Source organism: Brassica rapa, chromosome A09 (assembly GCF_000309985.2).
Source record: "Brassica rapa cultivar Chiifu-401-42 chromosome A09, CAAS_Brap_v3.01, whole genome shotgun sequence".
Lineage (NCBI taxonomy): Eukaryota > Viridiplantae > Streptophyta > Magnoliopsida > Brassicales > Brassicaceae > Brassica > Brassica rapa.
Window position 1 is genome coordinate 6,406,956 of NC_024803.2, and position 14,356 is coordinate 6,421,311.

At 33.7% G+C, this 14,356-nt stretch overlaps 4 protein-coding genes, 1 long non-coding RNA gene and 1 other non-coding gene across 9 annotated transcripts; 4 read left to right on the top strand and 2 right to left on the bottom strand.

Moving 5' to 3' along the window:
* Window positions 1–860: 860 nt before the first annotated feature.
* On the bottom strand, window positions 861–3,821 carry LOC117128293. Its single transcript, XM_033280391.1, has 6 exons — window positions 3,815–3,821; window positions 3,514–3,594; window positions 3,313–3,424; window positions 3,077–3,234; window positions 2,888–3,008; window positions 861–2,804 (listed from the first exon to the last, which is right to left on the bottom strand). Exons 3-6 carry the CDS (start codon window positions 3,331–3,333, stop codon window positions 2,463–2,465), a joined length of 642 nt encoding a protein of 213 aa, XP_033136282.1. The 5' UTR covers window positions 3,334–3,424; window positions 3,514–3,594; window positions 3,815–3,821; the 3' UTR covers window positions 861–2,462.
* LOC117128292 (kinesin-like protein KIN-10B) lies at window positions 3,654–5,635 on the bottom strand. Its single transcript, XM_033280390.1, has 6 exons — window positions 5,551–5,635; window positions 5,058–5,393; window positions 4,917–4,980; window positions 4,744–4,806; window positions 4,024–4,605; window positions 3,654–3,939 (listed from the first exon to the last, which is right to left on the bottom strand). The coding sequence occupies exons 2-5, from the start codon at window positions 5,267–5,269 to the stop codon at window positions 4,312–4,314; spliced, it is 633 nt and encodes a 210-aa protein (XP_033136281.1). The 5' UTR covers window positions 5,270–5,393; window positions 5,551–5,635; the 3' UTR covers window positions 3,654–3,939; window positions 4,024–4,311.
* Window positions 5,636–6,122: 487 nt separating this feature from the next.
* LOC103837828 lies at window positions 6,123–7,985 on the top strand. Of its 3 annotated transcripts, none has more exons than XM_009114211.3 (3): window positions 6,123–6,722; window positions 7,076–7,361; window positions 7,464–7,985. In XM_009114211.3, the coding sequence occupies exons 1-3, from the start codon at window positions 6,639–6,641 to the stop codon at window positions 7,841–7,843; spliced, it is 750 nt and encodes a 249-aa protein (XP_009112459.1). In that variant the 5' UTR covers window positions 6,123–6,638; the 3' UTR covers window positions 7,844–7,985. The 3 variants fall into 3 exon arrangements, with proteins under 3 accessions (XP_009112459.1, XP_033136280.1, XP_009112458.1); XM_033280389.1 differs by having other exon boundaries at window positions 7,076–7,343; XM_009114210.2 differs by having other exon boundaries at window positions 7,076–7,985.
* A 435-nt stretch (window positions 7,986–8,420) lies between these two features.
* LOC103837829 lies at window positions 8,421–10,234 on the top strand. 2 transcript variants are annotated; one of them, XR_626980.3, is made up of 3 exons: window positions 8,421–9,316; window positions 9,648–9,793; window positions 9,873–10,234. It is a non-coding gene; the product is annotated as an uncharacterized LOC103837829 (long non-coding RNA). The 2 variants fall into 2 exon arrangements; XR_626978.3 differs by having other exon boundaries at window positions 8,441–9,316; window positions 9,653–9,793.
* A 1,060-nt stretch (window positions 10,235–11,294) lies between these two features.
* Window positions 11,295–13,013, top strand: LOC103837830 (rac-like GTP-binding protein ARAC1). The gene is made up of 7 exons (XM_009114212.3): window positions 11,295–11,759; window positions 11,857–11,944; window positions 12,019–12,128; window positions 12,229–12,292; window positions 12,363–12,427; window positions 12,523–12,588; window positions 12,699–13,013. Exons 1-7 carry the CDS (start codon window positions 11,661–11,663, stop codon window positions 12,798–12,800), a joined length of 594 nt encoding a protein of 197 aa, XP_009112460.1. The 5' UTR covers window positions 11,295–11,660; the 3' UTR covers window positions 12,801–13,013.
* An 887-nt stretch (window positions 13,014–13,900) lies between these two features.
* Window positions 13,901–13,974, top strand: TRNAI-AAU. Its single transcript has one exon. It is a non-coding gene; the product is annotated as a tRNA-Ile (tRNA).
* The last annotated feature ends 382 nt before the right edge of the window (window positions 13,975–14,356 follow it).

Here is a 14,356-nt window from a genome sequence, read left to right on the forward strand (position 1 = left end):
TTTGTATTACAAAGTCTTTAGAATTACCTGCTTTAAAATATATATATATAGGTTTTTGTATTTATTATTTGGTTGTGTTAAGAATTATTATACTCGTTTTTTTAATTAGTATGTATCTATATCTATATTATTATTTGCGAAATAAATTTTTACAACGGAGCTCTCACGTTAAAAGTTAGAACGGTTAATATCGTTTATACCCTTAATGAATAATTATATAAATTAGTAGAAATATGAAAACGAATTTCAAATCTATCTGATTAAAAAATGATTAAAATTAATAATAAATCGTTTATACCTTTAATGAATAAATTATATAAATAGTCAAAAATAAAAACATGTTTTAAAACATAAGATAATTGTTATATATATTCTGTTGTTATCTGGAAATAATATTTTATTATAAAATTTATAGTTAGATATAAAATAATTTATAATTAAATGCTAATCAAACAAATAAATATATTTTCTAAAATATATGTGAATGTCTTTAAAATTTAACACAACAATAAGCATATATATATTTTGATAAAAAGTAGGGAAAGTAATGAATATATATTAATAATATTTTATTTATATGTTATATCTGATAATTGACTATAAGTAAATATAATAAAATTCTCAAAAATAAAATAAATTTTTAAAACATAAGATAATTCTTAAATATGTTGTGTTTTTATCTGAAATAATATTTTTAATTATAAAATATAAAGTTTAATGTTTGATTTTATCTTTTTAAAAATATAATTAATAATTTATTATGTTGGTTTTGATTTAATATTTATAAAAGGATAAATATCTATAAAAATACTATGTCCGCATGTGCGGGCGGAACACCTAGTTGAATATAATATTTAGTGTAAATGTTTGGAATATTTTGTGTAAACGTTTGGAATATTTTTTTAGATATAAAAGTATAAATTATGCTAATTTGAAAAAGTATAACTTAGTAATAGTAGAGTATAATTATTTGACATTAAACTTCTGAACAGATAGTAGTCTATATTTTCTAAAAACCATGTAGGCATAGTTTGATTCATAATATAGTATCCAATGTGTATAGTTTTTTTTTTTAATAAATGTTTACCCTAGGGAGGTTTTTAAAGTGGTAATTTCTAAATTTATTTTATTTTTATTTTTTCCATCATTAACCTTTGAGGAATTCTGTAAACCTAATTGATTAAAAATACAAAATATTCAATACAATAGTTTTTTTTTTGGATCCACCTTTACACTAAATTTGTGTTAAAACTTACATCTGATTACTTTGGAAACTGGTGTATTTTTTTGAATTTTTTTTGGTGGCTTTTAAAACATGTGTTGAAACATCTTGGTTTTAATGTCCTCGGTAATTGCAGGGAAAAGAAACATTTCCTTCAAGTTGGTAGGTAAATCTGAAATATTTTTACTGTAATACCTAATATTTATGTCCACTGACTAAAATAAGTATGCTAATATAATTTGAATAGACAACAATGGTGAATTTATAATCAAGTTCTCAAAAAGGTCTGTTGAATAGTTTGATATAAAGATAACTTTTATAATTTGATTGTCTCATTAGACTTAGCATATTAATTATATTTTATTACTTGGTTTAGTAATATTCTCATACCATGGGGGAAATAGCGAAGCTGTAGAATAGCTTGATATAATAATAAGCATACAACTATGTATCTGTGTGTATACTGGCATACTTATAGGAAACCATTTAGCCAAATTAATAGTTACTAACATCTAACATTTATATGTTGGCCAAGCGTGGTTTGGCTATGCTTTCCAGAGTTTGGCTTCTCTTAGTGTTCTATATTTTTCGTATATACTCACTGGAAACACAACCTGTGTGCCAGGGAACTAAACAAATCAATGGTAGACAAAAAAAACAAAATTCTATCCTATGATAATCAGTCTTTTTGGAAAAAAATTCCACGAAAAAAATATAGTCTAATTTTTTTAGACAAAGGGGACTTAATCTAGGTGTTTTTGTTTTGTTTTCAAATATCGAAGGAGATATAAAACTTTTAATCCACGTTCAATGAAAATCAAAACTTGTATTAAGAGTAAAATCAAGCTAATGAGTGACATAGACTTCTATGGAGATAATATATTGGCTCTGGTTTTTAAGGTAAGGATTTACAAATATGGAAAAAAAATATTCAACTTAATTGTGCAATTGATTCTTTTGATATGGGGCATAAATCAAGGCATTAGATATTATTTGGTAGCACTAATTTGGGTCCGGTAATTTAAAAAAAAAAATTAGTACCATGCTTTTAACGTGAAACTCATGCTGATTCAAAAAAAGTTAGTACCATACTTTAAAAAACAAATTGTTTCCAAATTAGATTCAAAAGTATGAAATAAGCAGAATTAGGAGAAAGAGTCAAACAAAAGCCAAAAAAACTGGAAAGCTAAAACAGATAAGTGTAGTAAAAGTTGCATTCTTTGCCACGATGAGAGGCATATTAGTTCCCATCTTTAAAACGTTTAGCGTTGCCTATCTCAACACCATCACCCATCCTTTTCAGCACTACCTCTGCAGAATCTTGAGGGCTTTTGGATGGCTCAATAACGTCATACCCAGTCGCAAGTGTTCCATTACCAGAGCCACTAATTTGATCAGCAACTGGATCTTGTGTAGATGGTGGAGCAGATGGGGACAGGACATTCGTCACGGTTATTACCCGCGTCCTGCCTGAAAAATTGTGCTCAGTCACCTTTACATTGAACTTGTGTGTTTGCCCTATTGTGTTGAGCAAAACTTGCGGAACGGGCACCTCGAATCCATTTTCTTTATTTCCATTGGCCTGGCATGTTTTAAAATAGTTGTTATCTGAGACCGTAAGTGTGTAAATAATGAGTTTGTACCTCAAAATAATTGAGTTTGTACCTCAAAATAATTGCTAACCAACTCCGACGCATGCTTCCCTGTTAGCTCACGACCGGCATCGCCAAGGAGAACAAAAACAGCCTCATCACTCTTATCATAAACATAAATCTTAGCTAGGTATCTGGCATTAAAATATTAGCAGTTAGTCACCGCTAAACTAAAATTGAATCAAGGGGTTAGAGTTCATACTGTGGTTCACCGGCAACATCGTTCTTGCCACATTTCGCGCACATAAGGGAGGTTGGCCCTTTGGTTGCCTTTGTTTTGCACCCACCGCATGCTATATAATACCAAGGAGAGTCGTGGACAACATCATCGATTGTCGCAGTGCACACAAAGAAAGCATCCTGAGACAATGTGTAAGCAATTAAGATAAGTACAAATATGTTAAACAATGAATTAGAAACAAATATATTTTTTTATACCTTCACAGCTCCCTGCTTCATGTAGGAGAATATTTCTTCAATAGTCAATGTCTCAGTTTTTGTAACCACATCTGCATTGACCTGCTTGGCAATATATGGATTTCTTCCCAACCTGCTCCAACGTTTGAAAACATTTCATAACTCAAACTGATTGTAACTGGCAAGGGTTCTAATTATTATATACTAAATTTATAAACATACCAGCCGATATACTCTTTAGTTGGTTGGACCTTGTAGTCAAAAAGACCCGTGAGGAGGTCATGGATGTGAGAGCAAGTGTGCCTGTAGTATTATGTTGTCATAGACAAAGGCAAACGAAACAGAAAATATACATATTAGTTCTTTGTTTATGCTTTTACTCTCTATGCAATATTTATAAAAATTAAACAACTACAAAGAGCAAAGCTAAACGACTGCGATGACACAGAGGTAAAGTATATGGGCTATACAGAGAATTTAAGATTGTAAGGTGCGATTCAGTCTGAGATAGTGAAAAGTGTACCTCCTAAACGTTTGGGGTAAACAGTAGTCACCAAAATCATGGAGGGAGTGTTGTCAGAAGACTTGAACTTCTTGCAGAAATCCACAGCAGCTTGGTCCCAAAGATAGAGCTTCATAACAGGTCCCCTGCAAATGATTAACATTTTCAGTTTTGGAAAATACCATAGTGTACTGTGTGATTTGGACAAAAAGGTAAACGTAAACACTTACGCATGCGACTGCACATGCACCAATAAACGCCGAGTGGTTGCGAGCTCGGCATCGTCAAAGAAGGGATGCATATTGAGGCTCTAGCCGTTAACCAGTTTCAAGTGTCCAATAACATCTGGTACAGGTTGAGAAGCAGAATGTTGTTGAGAAAGCTTATAATTAATAAGTTATGAATTTAAGATAACACCCTAATCTAAAATCAGATACTGTTTTTTGTAGATAGTTAGCTACTAATTGTGAGATATTGTGTACAAAATAACAAACCAAGTATGTGGAAGCAACATATTACTAAATGATAGAAAACTTACCGTAAAGATCACCTTTTATATCACAGCCAGCTTCGAAGTCTTCATAGGAATGGAACCGGAAACGGTCCTCCTCAAAGTCCACAGGACTGTTCTCAAGGGGTGCCAACTCGGAAGTGTGGGAGAAGGAGATTGTCACGCTGTGAGCAGCAACCCGGAACACCTCTTTGTTTCTGAATCCGTAGAAGTTGGTGAGAGTGTAGAGACCGCCTTGTCTCATATGTGGCATGAATTTTTTGATTCTTCCCGGTGGGACAAAGCCTTGAATAACGGTCTCCTGCAAACAAATGAAGTTCGAGCGTAAGTGAAAAAAAAAAGAATTAACATAATTAAAATTCAAAAGAAGCTCTCCAAAGCGGTTTCAAAGTTAATCAAAAGAGAGTTTAAGTTTGGGGGAGAAGAATGAATGAAATACCGATTTCACAGGGCTTGTTTCTCTGAGTTCGATTATGTACTCAGCCATCTTCTCTCCAATCCCCTGCGAGAAAGACATGAAACAGAGCCATGTGAAGAAGTTAAACCAATGTTGACTACGGAAGCAGAGATTATGTAAATTCATGCGGCTTTACGTTATGTATATGTATTTACCCATAAATGTGAAGCATCAGGAGTTTCTCCACCAAATAAGTTCCTGGCGCTCACAAATGCGTTCCTGTGTACGGGTACATTATGAGGGAAGAGGTTCTGGCATATGGAACAATTAATAAACTCAACCATTCAAAGGGGTACCTCTGTTCTTTGCTAGTAAGTTTAGCATTTTCTGCAACGGCTGATCTATAAACTCCGAGTTTCTTGACCCAACTTTGATTTGTACCTATCAGCGGAGAACGTATAGCCATCATCCTATGCGAGCTTTTCGTCTTGCCTTTTGATTCCAGCCAAGCTTGCAGTTTTGCTTCCATGTCTACTTTAACCTTGGGGGTCTCAACCTTGGGATTCATAGACACAACGTTTGAAATATTGATACTAAATATCTTTGACAGTAACAAAAGCAAGAGGTTAATCACTTAAACATCATACGAAGAACATGATACTAAATATCTTTGACAGCAACAAAAGCGAGAGGAAACATGCGTCTTGCCGTTCGCTTTAACCACGGCGGATTGAACGGGATTAGATCCGGTTTTCGACTCGCCGTTGCCGTCGGAGAGGAGATGATCGATTTGCTGTTTGGCTTTGTCGACATAGTGTTTCATTGAGGAGAGTGAGTTTTCGATTAGGGTTTCTAAAATGAAAAGGCATCTTCGTATAAATAGGGATGAAACAAAGAAAACGAAACAAAACTATCAATGGATGATTGAAACAAAGAAAACGAAGCAAAATATTGACATGCTTAAAGTTTATCATAAAGGAGAAATTGATTGAAGTAAAGCATAGATCTGAACTCATTCTTCAAGTTTTTCAATCGGAGAAAACGAAAGGGTATAGAAGAAGATGCCGAGTTCGTTTGTTAATTTGGAAAAAAAGAATCAGGTCCAAACGTGAATAGCAGAAGTAGGACGAAGCCCACATGTTGAGGTCCATCTGATGTGTAAAAAAAAAGAATATGATTGGTTGATTATTTTGTAATACGTGGCATAGTTATATGATGAGTATATCTTCCTTTTAGTATAGGATAGATATATATCTGTACGGCCCCAAGCACATGTTTTATGTGCCTCTATTCAGGTCCGGCCCTGCTTGGGATTGCAACCTATGATTTGTGACCAAAATATTTTAATTTTTAGTCACTAAATTTTCAACAATATGACCTGCGTCTAGTCACACGATATCAAAAACGAATAATAATATGCAATTTGTGACCTATAATTTAATCATGCAATAAGTTTTACAAAAGAAAAACGTACAGCAAACTACAACCTGCGACATGCAACTGGTCCTAGGTCGGAGTCCCAAATCGCTGCCACTTGTAAACGAATACGGCCTAACAAGTCGAATTGGTTATTGTTTCTTATTGAATACAATTTCCTACAAGTATAGGCCTATTGGACTTTTAGGGCCTGTTGGACGTTTTGGGCCTTCTTTGAGTCTGAGTACTTATTCCTGTTGCCAAACACCTCTTATTCGTTCTTGGTCTATAAATAACGGATCTTTGATGGAATAACAGAAAAAAAAATCCTAGATCGGAGAGCTGCGAAGCCTGGGGATCTCTCGTTCTTCTTCTCTGATCATCGAATTATTTTTACCAGAAGTGATTAGGTTTCTCCATTTATATAAGCCCTCACACTTGCGATTCTCTCGCAGTCAATCTCTCAATCTAGGGTTTCGCGGGTTCGCCTCTGAGTTTGGTCTGTGATCGCGTGAGAGAGGATGTCACGGTGTTACCCGTTCCCTCCACCTGGCTTTGTACCGAACCAAGTTCGGGACGAGTCTCTGATCGAACCGATCAAAAAGGTTTGTTGAGCAATTAGAAAGTCCATGCCTTTTATGTTCTCAGTTAACAAGCTTGCTTCTCTGCCCCACCTTATGTGAAAAATCGAAATACTTGATTGGCTTTTAAAAAAAATAATGAAAAAATGATTAATTGGACTCTTTGAATCGGTTCCTGTAAGATAACAATCCAAAGTATATAACTTTGAAACAAAACCAATGTAGAGGTATCTATTTGTGGCATTAGAGTATGTTATTGCCCCAGCAACAATTATGCATTGTTTGTGCTTATTTGCCTCTTGGAACGGTTTGGAGTTTTACTGGATAACCAAGGTATGGACACTAACTGTTGTTGTTCCGTTGGTTTGAGAATCCAGGGGACAAAGGAGGAAGTTAAGAGAGAAAAGAAAGATAGAAAACACAACAAGGATAAAAAGAGGAAAGAGAGGGATAACGACGCTGGCCGAAGCAGTAAACACCATAAGAGACAGAGCAAAGATGAAAACGCCAATGCTAGTAGTAAGAAGGTTGAGTCCCTGGAGAAGAGCTGCCTTACGATAGAACTTGACCATCAAGCGTCTTCTCAGACTTCTTGTGATAGCACTCTTCGTAGCAATGAGAATGACAAGAGTCAGCCCCTCAACGGTAGGCATAACGACTCTGGTGAGTTTGTTTGTTTACTTGTTGCTGGGTCTGTTTTGCTTCACGTGCTTGCCACCACGATGATGACTCTCTTTCTTCGAATTGTTGCTATGGGTTTTGAAGAAACTAGCACACGGGTCTTGTTACATGACAAAGGGCAGAAATATCCTGAGGTGATGATGACCAACAAGGGTCAAAAACAGTGTTCGGCCTCTAGTCATCAAGAAATTATTGGACCTTCAAAGCTCTGCAGCAAATGCCCTCCTTCCACGGCCATGCGATTCTTGAAACTCATCGAGAACTGGGCTCCTGATCGGTTTGAGAGTAAGCTCGCAGACTCTGAAGATCAAGAAGGATGGTTGTTGATGAAAGTTGGCGCCAAAAGACATCATCAAGTTAGCGTTCAGACAAGCAGCAAGGGAAGTAGTTCGATGGTGTGGCCAACTGCTCAGATTCTTCCAGAAGCCGAACTACACGCATTGCCATTCACTGTACCCTTCTGATTTCCCCAAAGCTTTGTTTCCCTATGTATTTTAGATTAGCATTTTGAACTCGGAGGTATATGTGTGATTATTTGTAGATGCACTATAAATATATATAGTAAGTAATAGGGCAATTGTCAATAATAGCACCTTTTGAAGTTTATGTCTCAAAAATAGCACTAGAAGGAGAAAGTCACAAAAATGACATTTATTAAAGGGTAAAATATCCCTAATACCCTTGATTTAAAATTAAATAAATAAACAAAAATAAAAAAAATTAAAAATTAAAAATTAAAAAAATTAAAGATTATATGTTTTCAGATTCGAAATTTTATAAAAAAAATTTTGAAATTTTTTTTTGAAATTTTTTTTTTATTTTTTTTTTTCAAATTTTCTTTTTATAATTTAAAAATACTTTTTAAAACAGTTTTTAAAATTTTTATTTTTTATTTTAGTATTTATTTTTTATAAAATTTTAAACCCTAATTCCAAAACCCCACCCCTTAACTCTAAACCCTAAGGTTTGGATTAATTAACCCAAGGGGTATAAGTGTATATTTACCTCTTTAATGAAACCTATTTTTGTGACTTTGAGCCTTGAGTGCTACTTTGGGAACAAAAACTTGGTTTGGTGCTATCCTAGTCTTTTTCTCTAAGTAATATCAAAATTGAGTTTACATCTCAGAGATTTGAGTTTCCACAGTTTTATTTTGGTATAAAATCTACACTATACAGTGATCTTTCTAATATGATCGCTGTCTTATTTTCTTCTTTAACTTATGGTTTTGTTGGTTTTACCAAAAAGTCTATTTTTCTAACTATATCATGTTGCTTTTAACCTCCACCCACACACATAATATCATTTCACAGCATCTATCTATTGCAACGGTTGAAGAACACACTCTTTCCTGAAATTTCCAATTTTTTTAGTCCAGAAAAATTTAAATCTAGTTCTATAAGGGGAATTTGCACCCAATAACTACTTCTATAAGTATAATTTTCCGTTGTAATATAACCCGATTTTTCTGTAATTTCCAAGTGATTGAGAAAAATAGACGGTGTAAATAATGTTGTAAAATGAATGATAAAATATTGGGAAAATTGTTTTTTTAGAGCAAAAAAATATAAACATTGTCCTAATAGAATAATCCCAACCTACAATTGTCTCATTAAGCTAATAATTTTGAAAATCCCAGTTTAGTCCTTCGAAATACAATTTTAAAACTAACTGTAATACATTAAATTAATATAATATACAGAACCAATTAATTTTTTTTTTTTTTAAATCCCCAAATCAAAACCCCTAACCCTAATTATTTCAGTCTCATTCTCTAGGCCTCTCTAATTCTGGTGGCGACAAAGTCAACAGGTCTCTATTGGTGGGGAGAAGAAGATACCGACTCAAATCTCGTCTTCTCCGGCGTAAATCTCTTCTTCTCCGGCTTAGTATCTTCTTCTCCGGCTTAATCTCTTATTCTCTCATGTAAAACGAAGGTAACATCGACACTTCTCATTCCTATTTTGTTTTAAATCTTCTTTGCATGTTCTTTAATCGATAATAGTTCTGTGAAAAGCAAATAGATTAGTGCTTCGGTATATGTTTTTGTGTTCTTGTCAATCGATTTAATAACACACCAGTTTGTTATATGTGTTTGTGTTCTGTTCTTATCAATTTGTGATTACCATAAGAACCTACAGTTAATCTATGTTACATGTGTATGTAATCTTATCAATTTGCTTTACCATACGGGTTTGTCAATCGATATTTTGAAGAGATTGGTTAGTTTTGATTTCGTGTCATTGTTGTTGATGTTGGTATCGCCAGCGCAGACACTAGAAGATATGTAATTTGGCACTAATCCTGGTACTATCGGGTTAATGGGTCAGTTCACCAAACCGTTGGATCATCTGAGTTTGTACTTATGAAGATAAGGAAGGAGATTGGATGCTCGTTGGTGATGTTCCATGGAGGTAAAAGAACTAAAAACCATCTCTTAATGTCTGATGAATGATTTACAATGATCTAATCTGGGTTTTGTATATATCTTAGAATGCTCATCACCTCGGTTAAAAGGATTCGTGTGATGAAAACGTCTGAAGCTAATGGTCTAGACTATCTTGTCTTGACTTATGATATTGTTTGTTGAAACATATAATGAAAAAATCTTAGTATATAATATGCAGGATACTTGTGAAGCAAGTAAAAGGAAGAAACAGAAGCTAGGTTGATCTTATTCAGTTTGTGATGTTTCTTTGGTTCTTCTAATGTTCTTTAAGGGTTTTTTTTGGCTTGATGTCTTTTGTTTTACTGTTGCTATTACTATGGAAGAGAATGCTCTTTATTTGTTTTACTACACTGTAAATATTTGAAGCTTGTCTAATATCATTTTGTGGGTTTAGTTTATGAGTTCACTAACTGATCCAAGAAACAGCTCCACATGACATCAAATGTGTTAACATATTACTTTAGTGCTTGACGTTTCAATCTCATGGGATTCTGAGGACATTCGAAATTAATGATATAGGCCCCGAACACTAAATCATATTTTACATATATCATCCTGAGCACGAAGAAGAATCTGATGGAAGATTCATACAAACAGACAAGAGTTAGGTAGATAGATTGTACCAACCATATGAAAAAGCTCCTAACTTTGTGAAAAATCAAAGGAAAATTTAGGTATTTTGAGAAGAAAGGCTAATAAGTGTTTTTTTTCCAAAAAAATGGCTAGTAAGTGATCTTTTATTAACAAATTCGATTTTTCAAAAATGGTAACAGAATATTTCCACATATTTTTTGTTTTTTTTTAAAAAAAAATCGGTTTTCAAAATAGGAAATTGAATATTTCCAAATATTTTTTTCCTTATTTTTCGGAACAGATTATTCTTATCCGTAGAATACAGTTAATCTGTAGAAATCGGTTTCTACATATTTTTTAGAATTTTTGTAATGTGTAGATTTTGATTTCTACATGTTTTAAATTTACAGTAAATCTGTAGAATTCGGTTTATACTTGTTTTAGATTTATAGTAAATATGTAGAAGTTGGTTTCTACATGTTTTAGATCGATAGATTAAGCGCGGAATGTGTATTCTAAATATTTTTAGAAAACTCTTATTTACGTAGATCATGTATTCTAAACGTTGTAGATTCAATGAAAAAAGTAGATTTTGTTTTCTACTTTGTAGAATGTCAATTCTACTTTATTTAGAACATAATTTGAAATTATGATTTAAACATTTCTAAAAATGAAAAAGAATACCACTAAGTTTATATAGGTATTTTATTAGTAGTTACTATTTTTCCAAATTTTTTTTGTTTGTAAAACTATTTATTTAATTTATTTTCAGAAATATTAAAGGATATTATAGGCAAAAATGGTACAAATATGAGATTAGTCTAAATGGACATAGTTTCTATTTTTTTGCTCTAAAAAAACAATTTTCCCTAAAATATTTAGGAAAAACAAATTATCATTTTCCAAAGAAACAAATTAACAGAAGGGTGAAAGGAGAAAATAAATAAAAGCAAAAGAATCAGGGAAGTTTGATTGGATGGAGGAGATAGTTCGAACGGTTCAATTGCATAAATTGCCGGCCTTCACTTTTGCTACTTCCCTCTCTCTCTCTCTCTCTCTCGATACGATCCATCATCTCTCTTCTCTGATCACACACTTGTTCTCATTCTCTCACATTTGCAATTTCGATCAGGGTTTCGTATACTACAGATATCCTAGGGGTTTTTCTTGCACCACTGGAGATGGCGGATTGAAAGTAGGAGGGAGCATTTATTCTTGTTGTGTTACCTCAGAGGTGTAGAGAGAGAGATCTGAGGAAAATGAGCGCATCACGGTTCATAAAGTGCGTAACAGTAGGTGACGGAGCAGTGGGCAAAACATGTTTGCTCATTTCCTACACCAGCAACACTTTCCCTACGGTATCCTATCAAATACTATCTTCTTCTCCAATAATTGTCTTTCTTTACTCTCTTTCTGAATAATATGATTGATTATATTCTTCATTTTTTGAGGCAGGATTATGTACCCACTGTTTTCGATAACTTTAGCGCTAATGTGGTTGTTAACGGAGCCACTGTCAACCTTGGCTTGTGGGATACCGCTGGTACCCTCTCTCTATTTCAAGCTTGGTCTTTCTTATCTTTCTTCTTCTGAACTTGGTTTTTGTTTGTGGAACAGGGCAGGAGGATTATAACAGGTTAAGACCCTTGAGTTACCGCGGTGCTGATGTTTTCATCTTAGCCTTCTCTCTCATTAGTAAGGCTAGCTATGAGAATGTCTCCAAGAAGGTGAGTGCGTTCCTCCTTCTTTTGCTTACAACACAAGTTTTTTTTATTAAAGTTTCTTGCTTTTTTGATTTTGATGTTTTGTTATTCTTGTGTTTGCTAGTGGATCCCAGAGCTGGAGCACTATGCCCCTGGTGTCCCTATTGTTCTTGTTGGTACCAAACTAGGTTTGTTCCCCTTTTGATTATTTGGCTTTCATCTTTTACTTATGGTTTGTGTTCTCATCAAATGTGGCAGATCTTCGGGATGATAAACAGTTCTTCGTTGACCACCCTGGTGCTGTACCTATTACCAACGCTCAGGTATACATAATTTATTTAAAACTCAATTCAATTTTACTACGCTTGATACTTTAAAAAGAATTCCTCTTAACCATTCCCCACTTTGGGCATTAAAGGGAGAGGAACTGAAGAAGCTCATTGGAGCTCCTGCGTACATCGAGTGCAGTTCAAAATCACAGGAGGTAAGACAAAAAGAAACTTCCCTTGTGATGAATACGACATTGAGTAAGAGTTTGCTTTTTTACTTCTTAGATTCCTGGAGCTTGAGACTGTTTTTATTAATGAAATGCAGAACGTGAAGGGGGTGTTTGATGCAGCGATCAGAGTGGTACTTCAACCTCCAAACAAGAAGAAAAAGAAGGGCAAAGCACAAAAGGCCTGCTCCATTTTGTAATTTTTCCACGCTCATATCTCTCTCTTTCTATTGTCTCTGCCACTCTATAGTGATGGCTTAGAAGAAGAAAACACATTGGGGCTCATAGATGGTTCAGAGTTGGTTTGTTATAAGCTTTTTTAATCCTTAGTAAAACTCGGTTACTTCTTCTGTTTTACTGATAAATAGTTTCCTGCTTTAGCTGAGGGCTAATATTGCACTGCTTCTTCTCTTTTTCATTATCTCTATTCTTCCTTCCTATCGTTGTTCAAGAACAAAAGTTGAAACCTAAAAAGTTGCCGTTTCAGACAAGAACTTGTTTTCACCTTGTATGGTGTTACTGTTCTTAATTGTGTCATTTGTCAAGATACATAATACTACTTCAGGTGTTTTCTTCCCTCAGCTGTCAAAAACAGGTTAAGTAAACTTAGCGTAGTCGTACTATAGGCAGAAACTCAGAGTTGCACCTTTAGTATAGGGCAAATCTCCAAAATAGCACTTTTTAAGTTTATATCACAAAAATAGCACTCAAAAACTAAAATGACCAAAATAGCATTTTATCTTTTGAAAAATTTAAATTATTTTATTTTTCAAAATTTGAAATTTTATCCCCAAAACTTCACTTTTCAACTCTAAACCCTAAAACCTAAACCCTAAACCCTAAAATCTAAACCCTATACCCCACCCCTTGAGTGCTATTTTTGTGACTTTTGGCCTTGAATGCTAGTTTGGGAACAAAAACTTGAGTTAGTGCTATTTTTGTCTTTTTCTCTTTAGTATATCCATCTGTCTTTGAATATGTATATAATTAGTTAGTTAGAGCCTTAACGCCAAAGTCACAGGTTCGAAACCTGTATGAGCAGTTTTAAATAATGTACTTAAATTAAGCTGTCATATATAGTGTGTAAAAAAGAAATTACCTTTCTACAAGAAAAATTGTAACATTCTCAGGGTTTCAGATTTAGTACAAACTTAGTTATTAACACACAGTTATACTATTTCAGGCGTTTTTTTCCTTAAGCTGACAAAAATAGTGTGGAAAAGCATTCACATTTCTGTACAAATAATACCAGTCAAGGTCACAGATAATTAAAGTTATTATATAGATTACTTGTTCAACTGGCCTATTAGCTCAGTTGGTTAGAGCGTCGTGCTAATAACGCGAAGGTCACAGGTTCGAAACCTGTATAGGCCAACTTTCTCAAAATTTTATTATTATTTTAACCTATTTTAAAAACAGCATGCAGTCTCCGAGCTTTTCTCAGAAACGGCAGATCCGTAAACATCCAGAAAGGAAACTTAGTGTTGCTTTAGGACCAGGCCCTCATTAAAACCAAAAAGCAGTGGAATTTTTAATATCATTTTTTAAGTATGTAATTTTATTTATAAAATTTTATATTTTTTGAATTTTGTTTTGATGAAATTGTACTAATCATATATTAATCACCTATTTTGTTTATTTATATAAAAATGCAACATCATATTAATAGTTTAATTTTAAACATTAGTTTACATGAATTATTACAACTTTTATTATTTTTTTCCAAAATAATTATTCTCAAAATGTTTGTATGAGA

Bases quoted from the DNA above. Each gene is read 5' to 3' on its own strand.
- LOC117128292 (XM_033280390.1), bottom strand. From the start codon at position 5,269: ATGAATCCCAAGGTTGAGACCCCCAAGGTTAAAGTAGACATGGAAGCA. The intron at 4,807-4,916 runs GTAAATACATAT...TCTTTCTCGCAG, and splicing joins CTGATGCTTCACATTTATGG to GGGATTGGAGAGAAGATGGC. The intron at 4,606-4,743 runs GTATTTCATTCA...ATTTGTTTGCAG, and splicing joins AAACAAGCCCTGTGAAATCG to GAGACCGTTATTCAAGGCTT.
- LOC103837828 (XM_009114210.2), top strand. From the start codon at position 6,639: ATGTCACGGTGTTACCCGTTCCCTCCACCTGGCTTTGTACCGAACCAA. The intron at 6,723-7,075 runs GTTTGTTGAGCA...TTGAGAATCCAG, and splicing joins TGATCGAACCGATCAAAAAG to GGGACAAAGGAGGAAGTTAA.
- LOC117128293 (XM_033280391.1), bottom strand. From the start codon at position 3,333: ATGAAGCAGGGAGCTGTGAAG. The intron at 3,009-3,076 runs GTATGAACTCTA...TTTTAATGCCAG, and splicing joins GATGTTGCCGGTGAACCACA to ATACCTAGCTAAGATTTATG. The intron at 2,805-2,887 runs GTACAAACTCAA...AAAACATGCCAG, and splicing joins TGGTTAGCAATTATTTTGAG to GCCAATGGAAATAAAGAAAA.
- LOC103837830 (XM_009114212.3), top strand. From the start codon at position 11,661: ATGAGCGCATCACGGTTCATAAAGTGCGTAACAGTAGGTGACGGAGCA. The intron at 12,428-12,522 runs GTATACATAATT...TGGGCATTAAAG, and splicing joins TACCTATTACCAACGCTCAG to GGAGAGGAACTGAAGAAGCT. The intron at 12,589-12,698 runs GTAAGACAAAAA...AATGAAATGCAG, and splicing joins GCAGTTCAAAATCACAGGAG to AACGTGAAGGGGGTGTTTGA.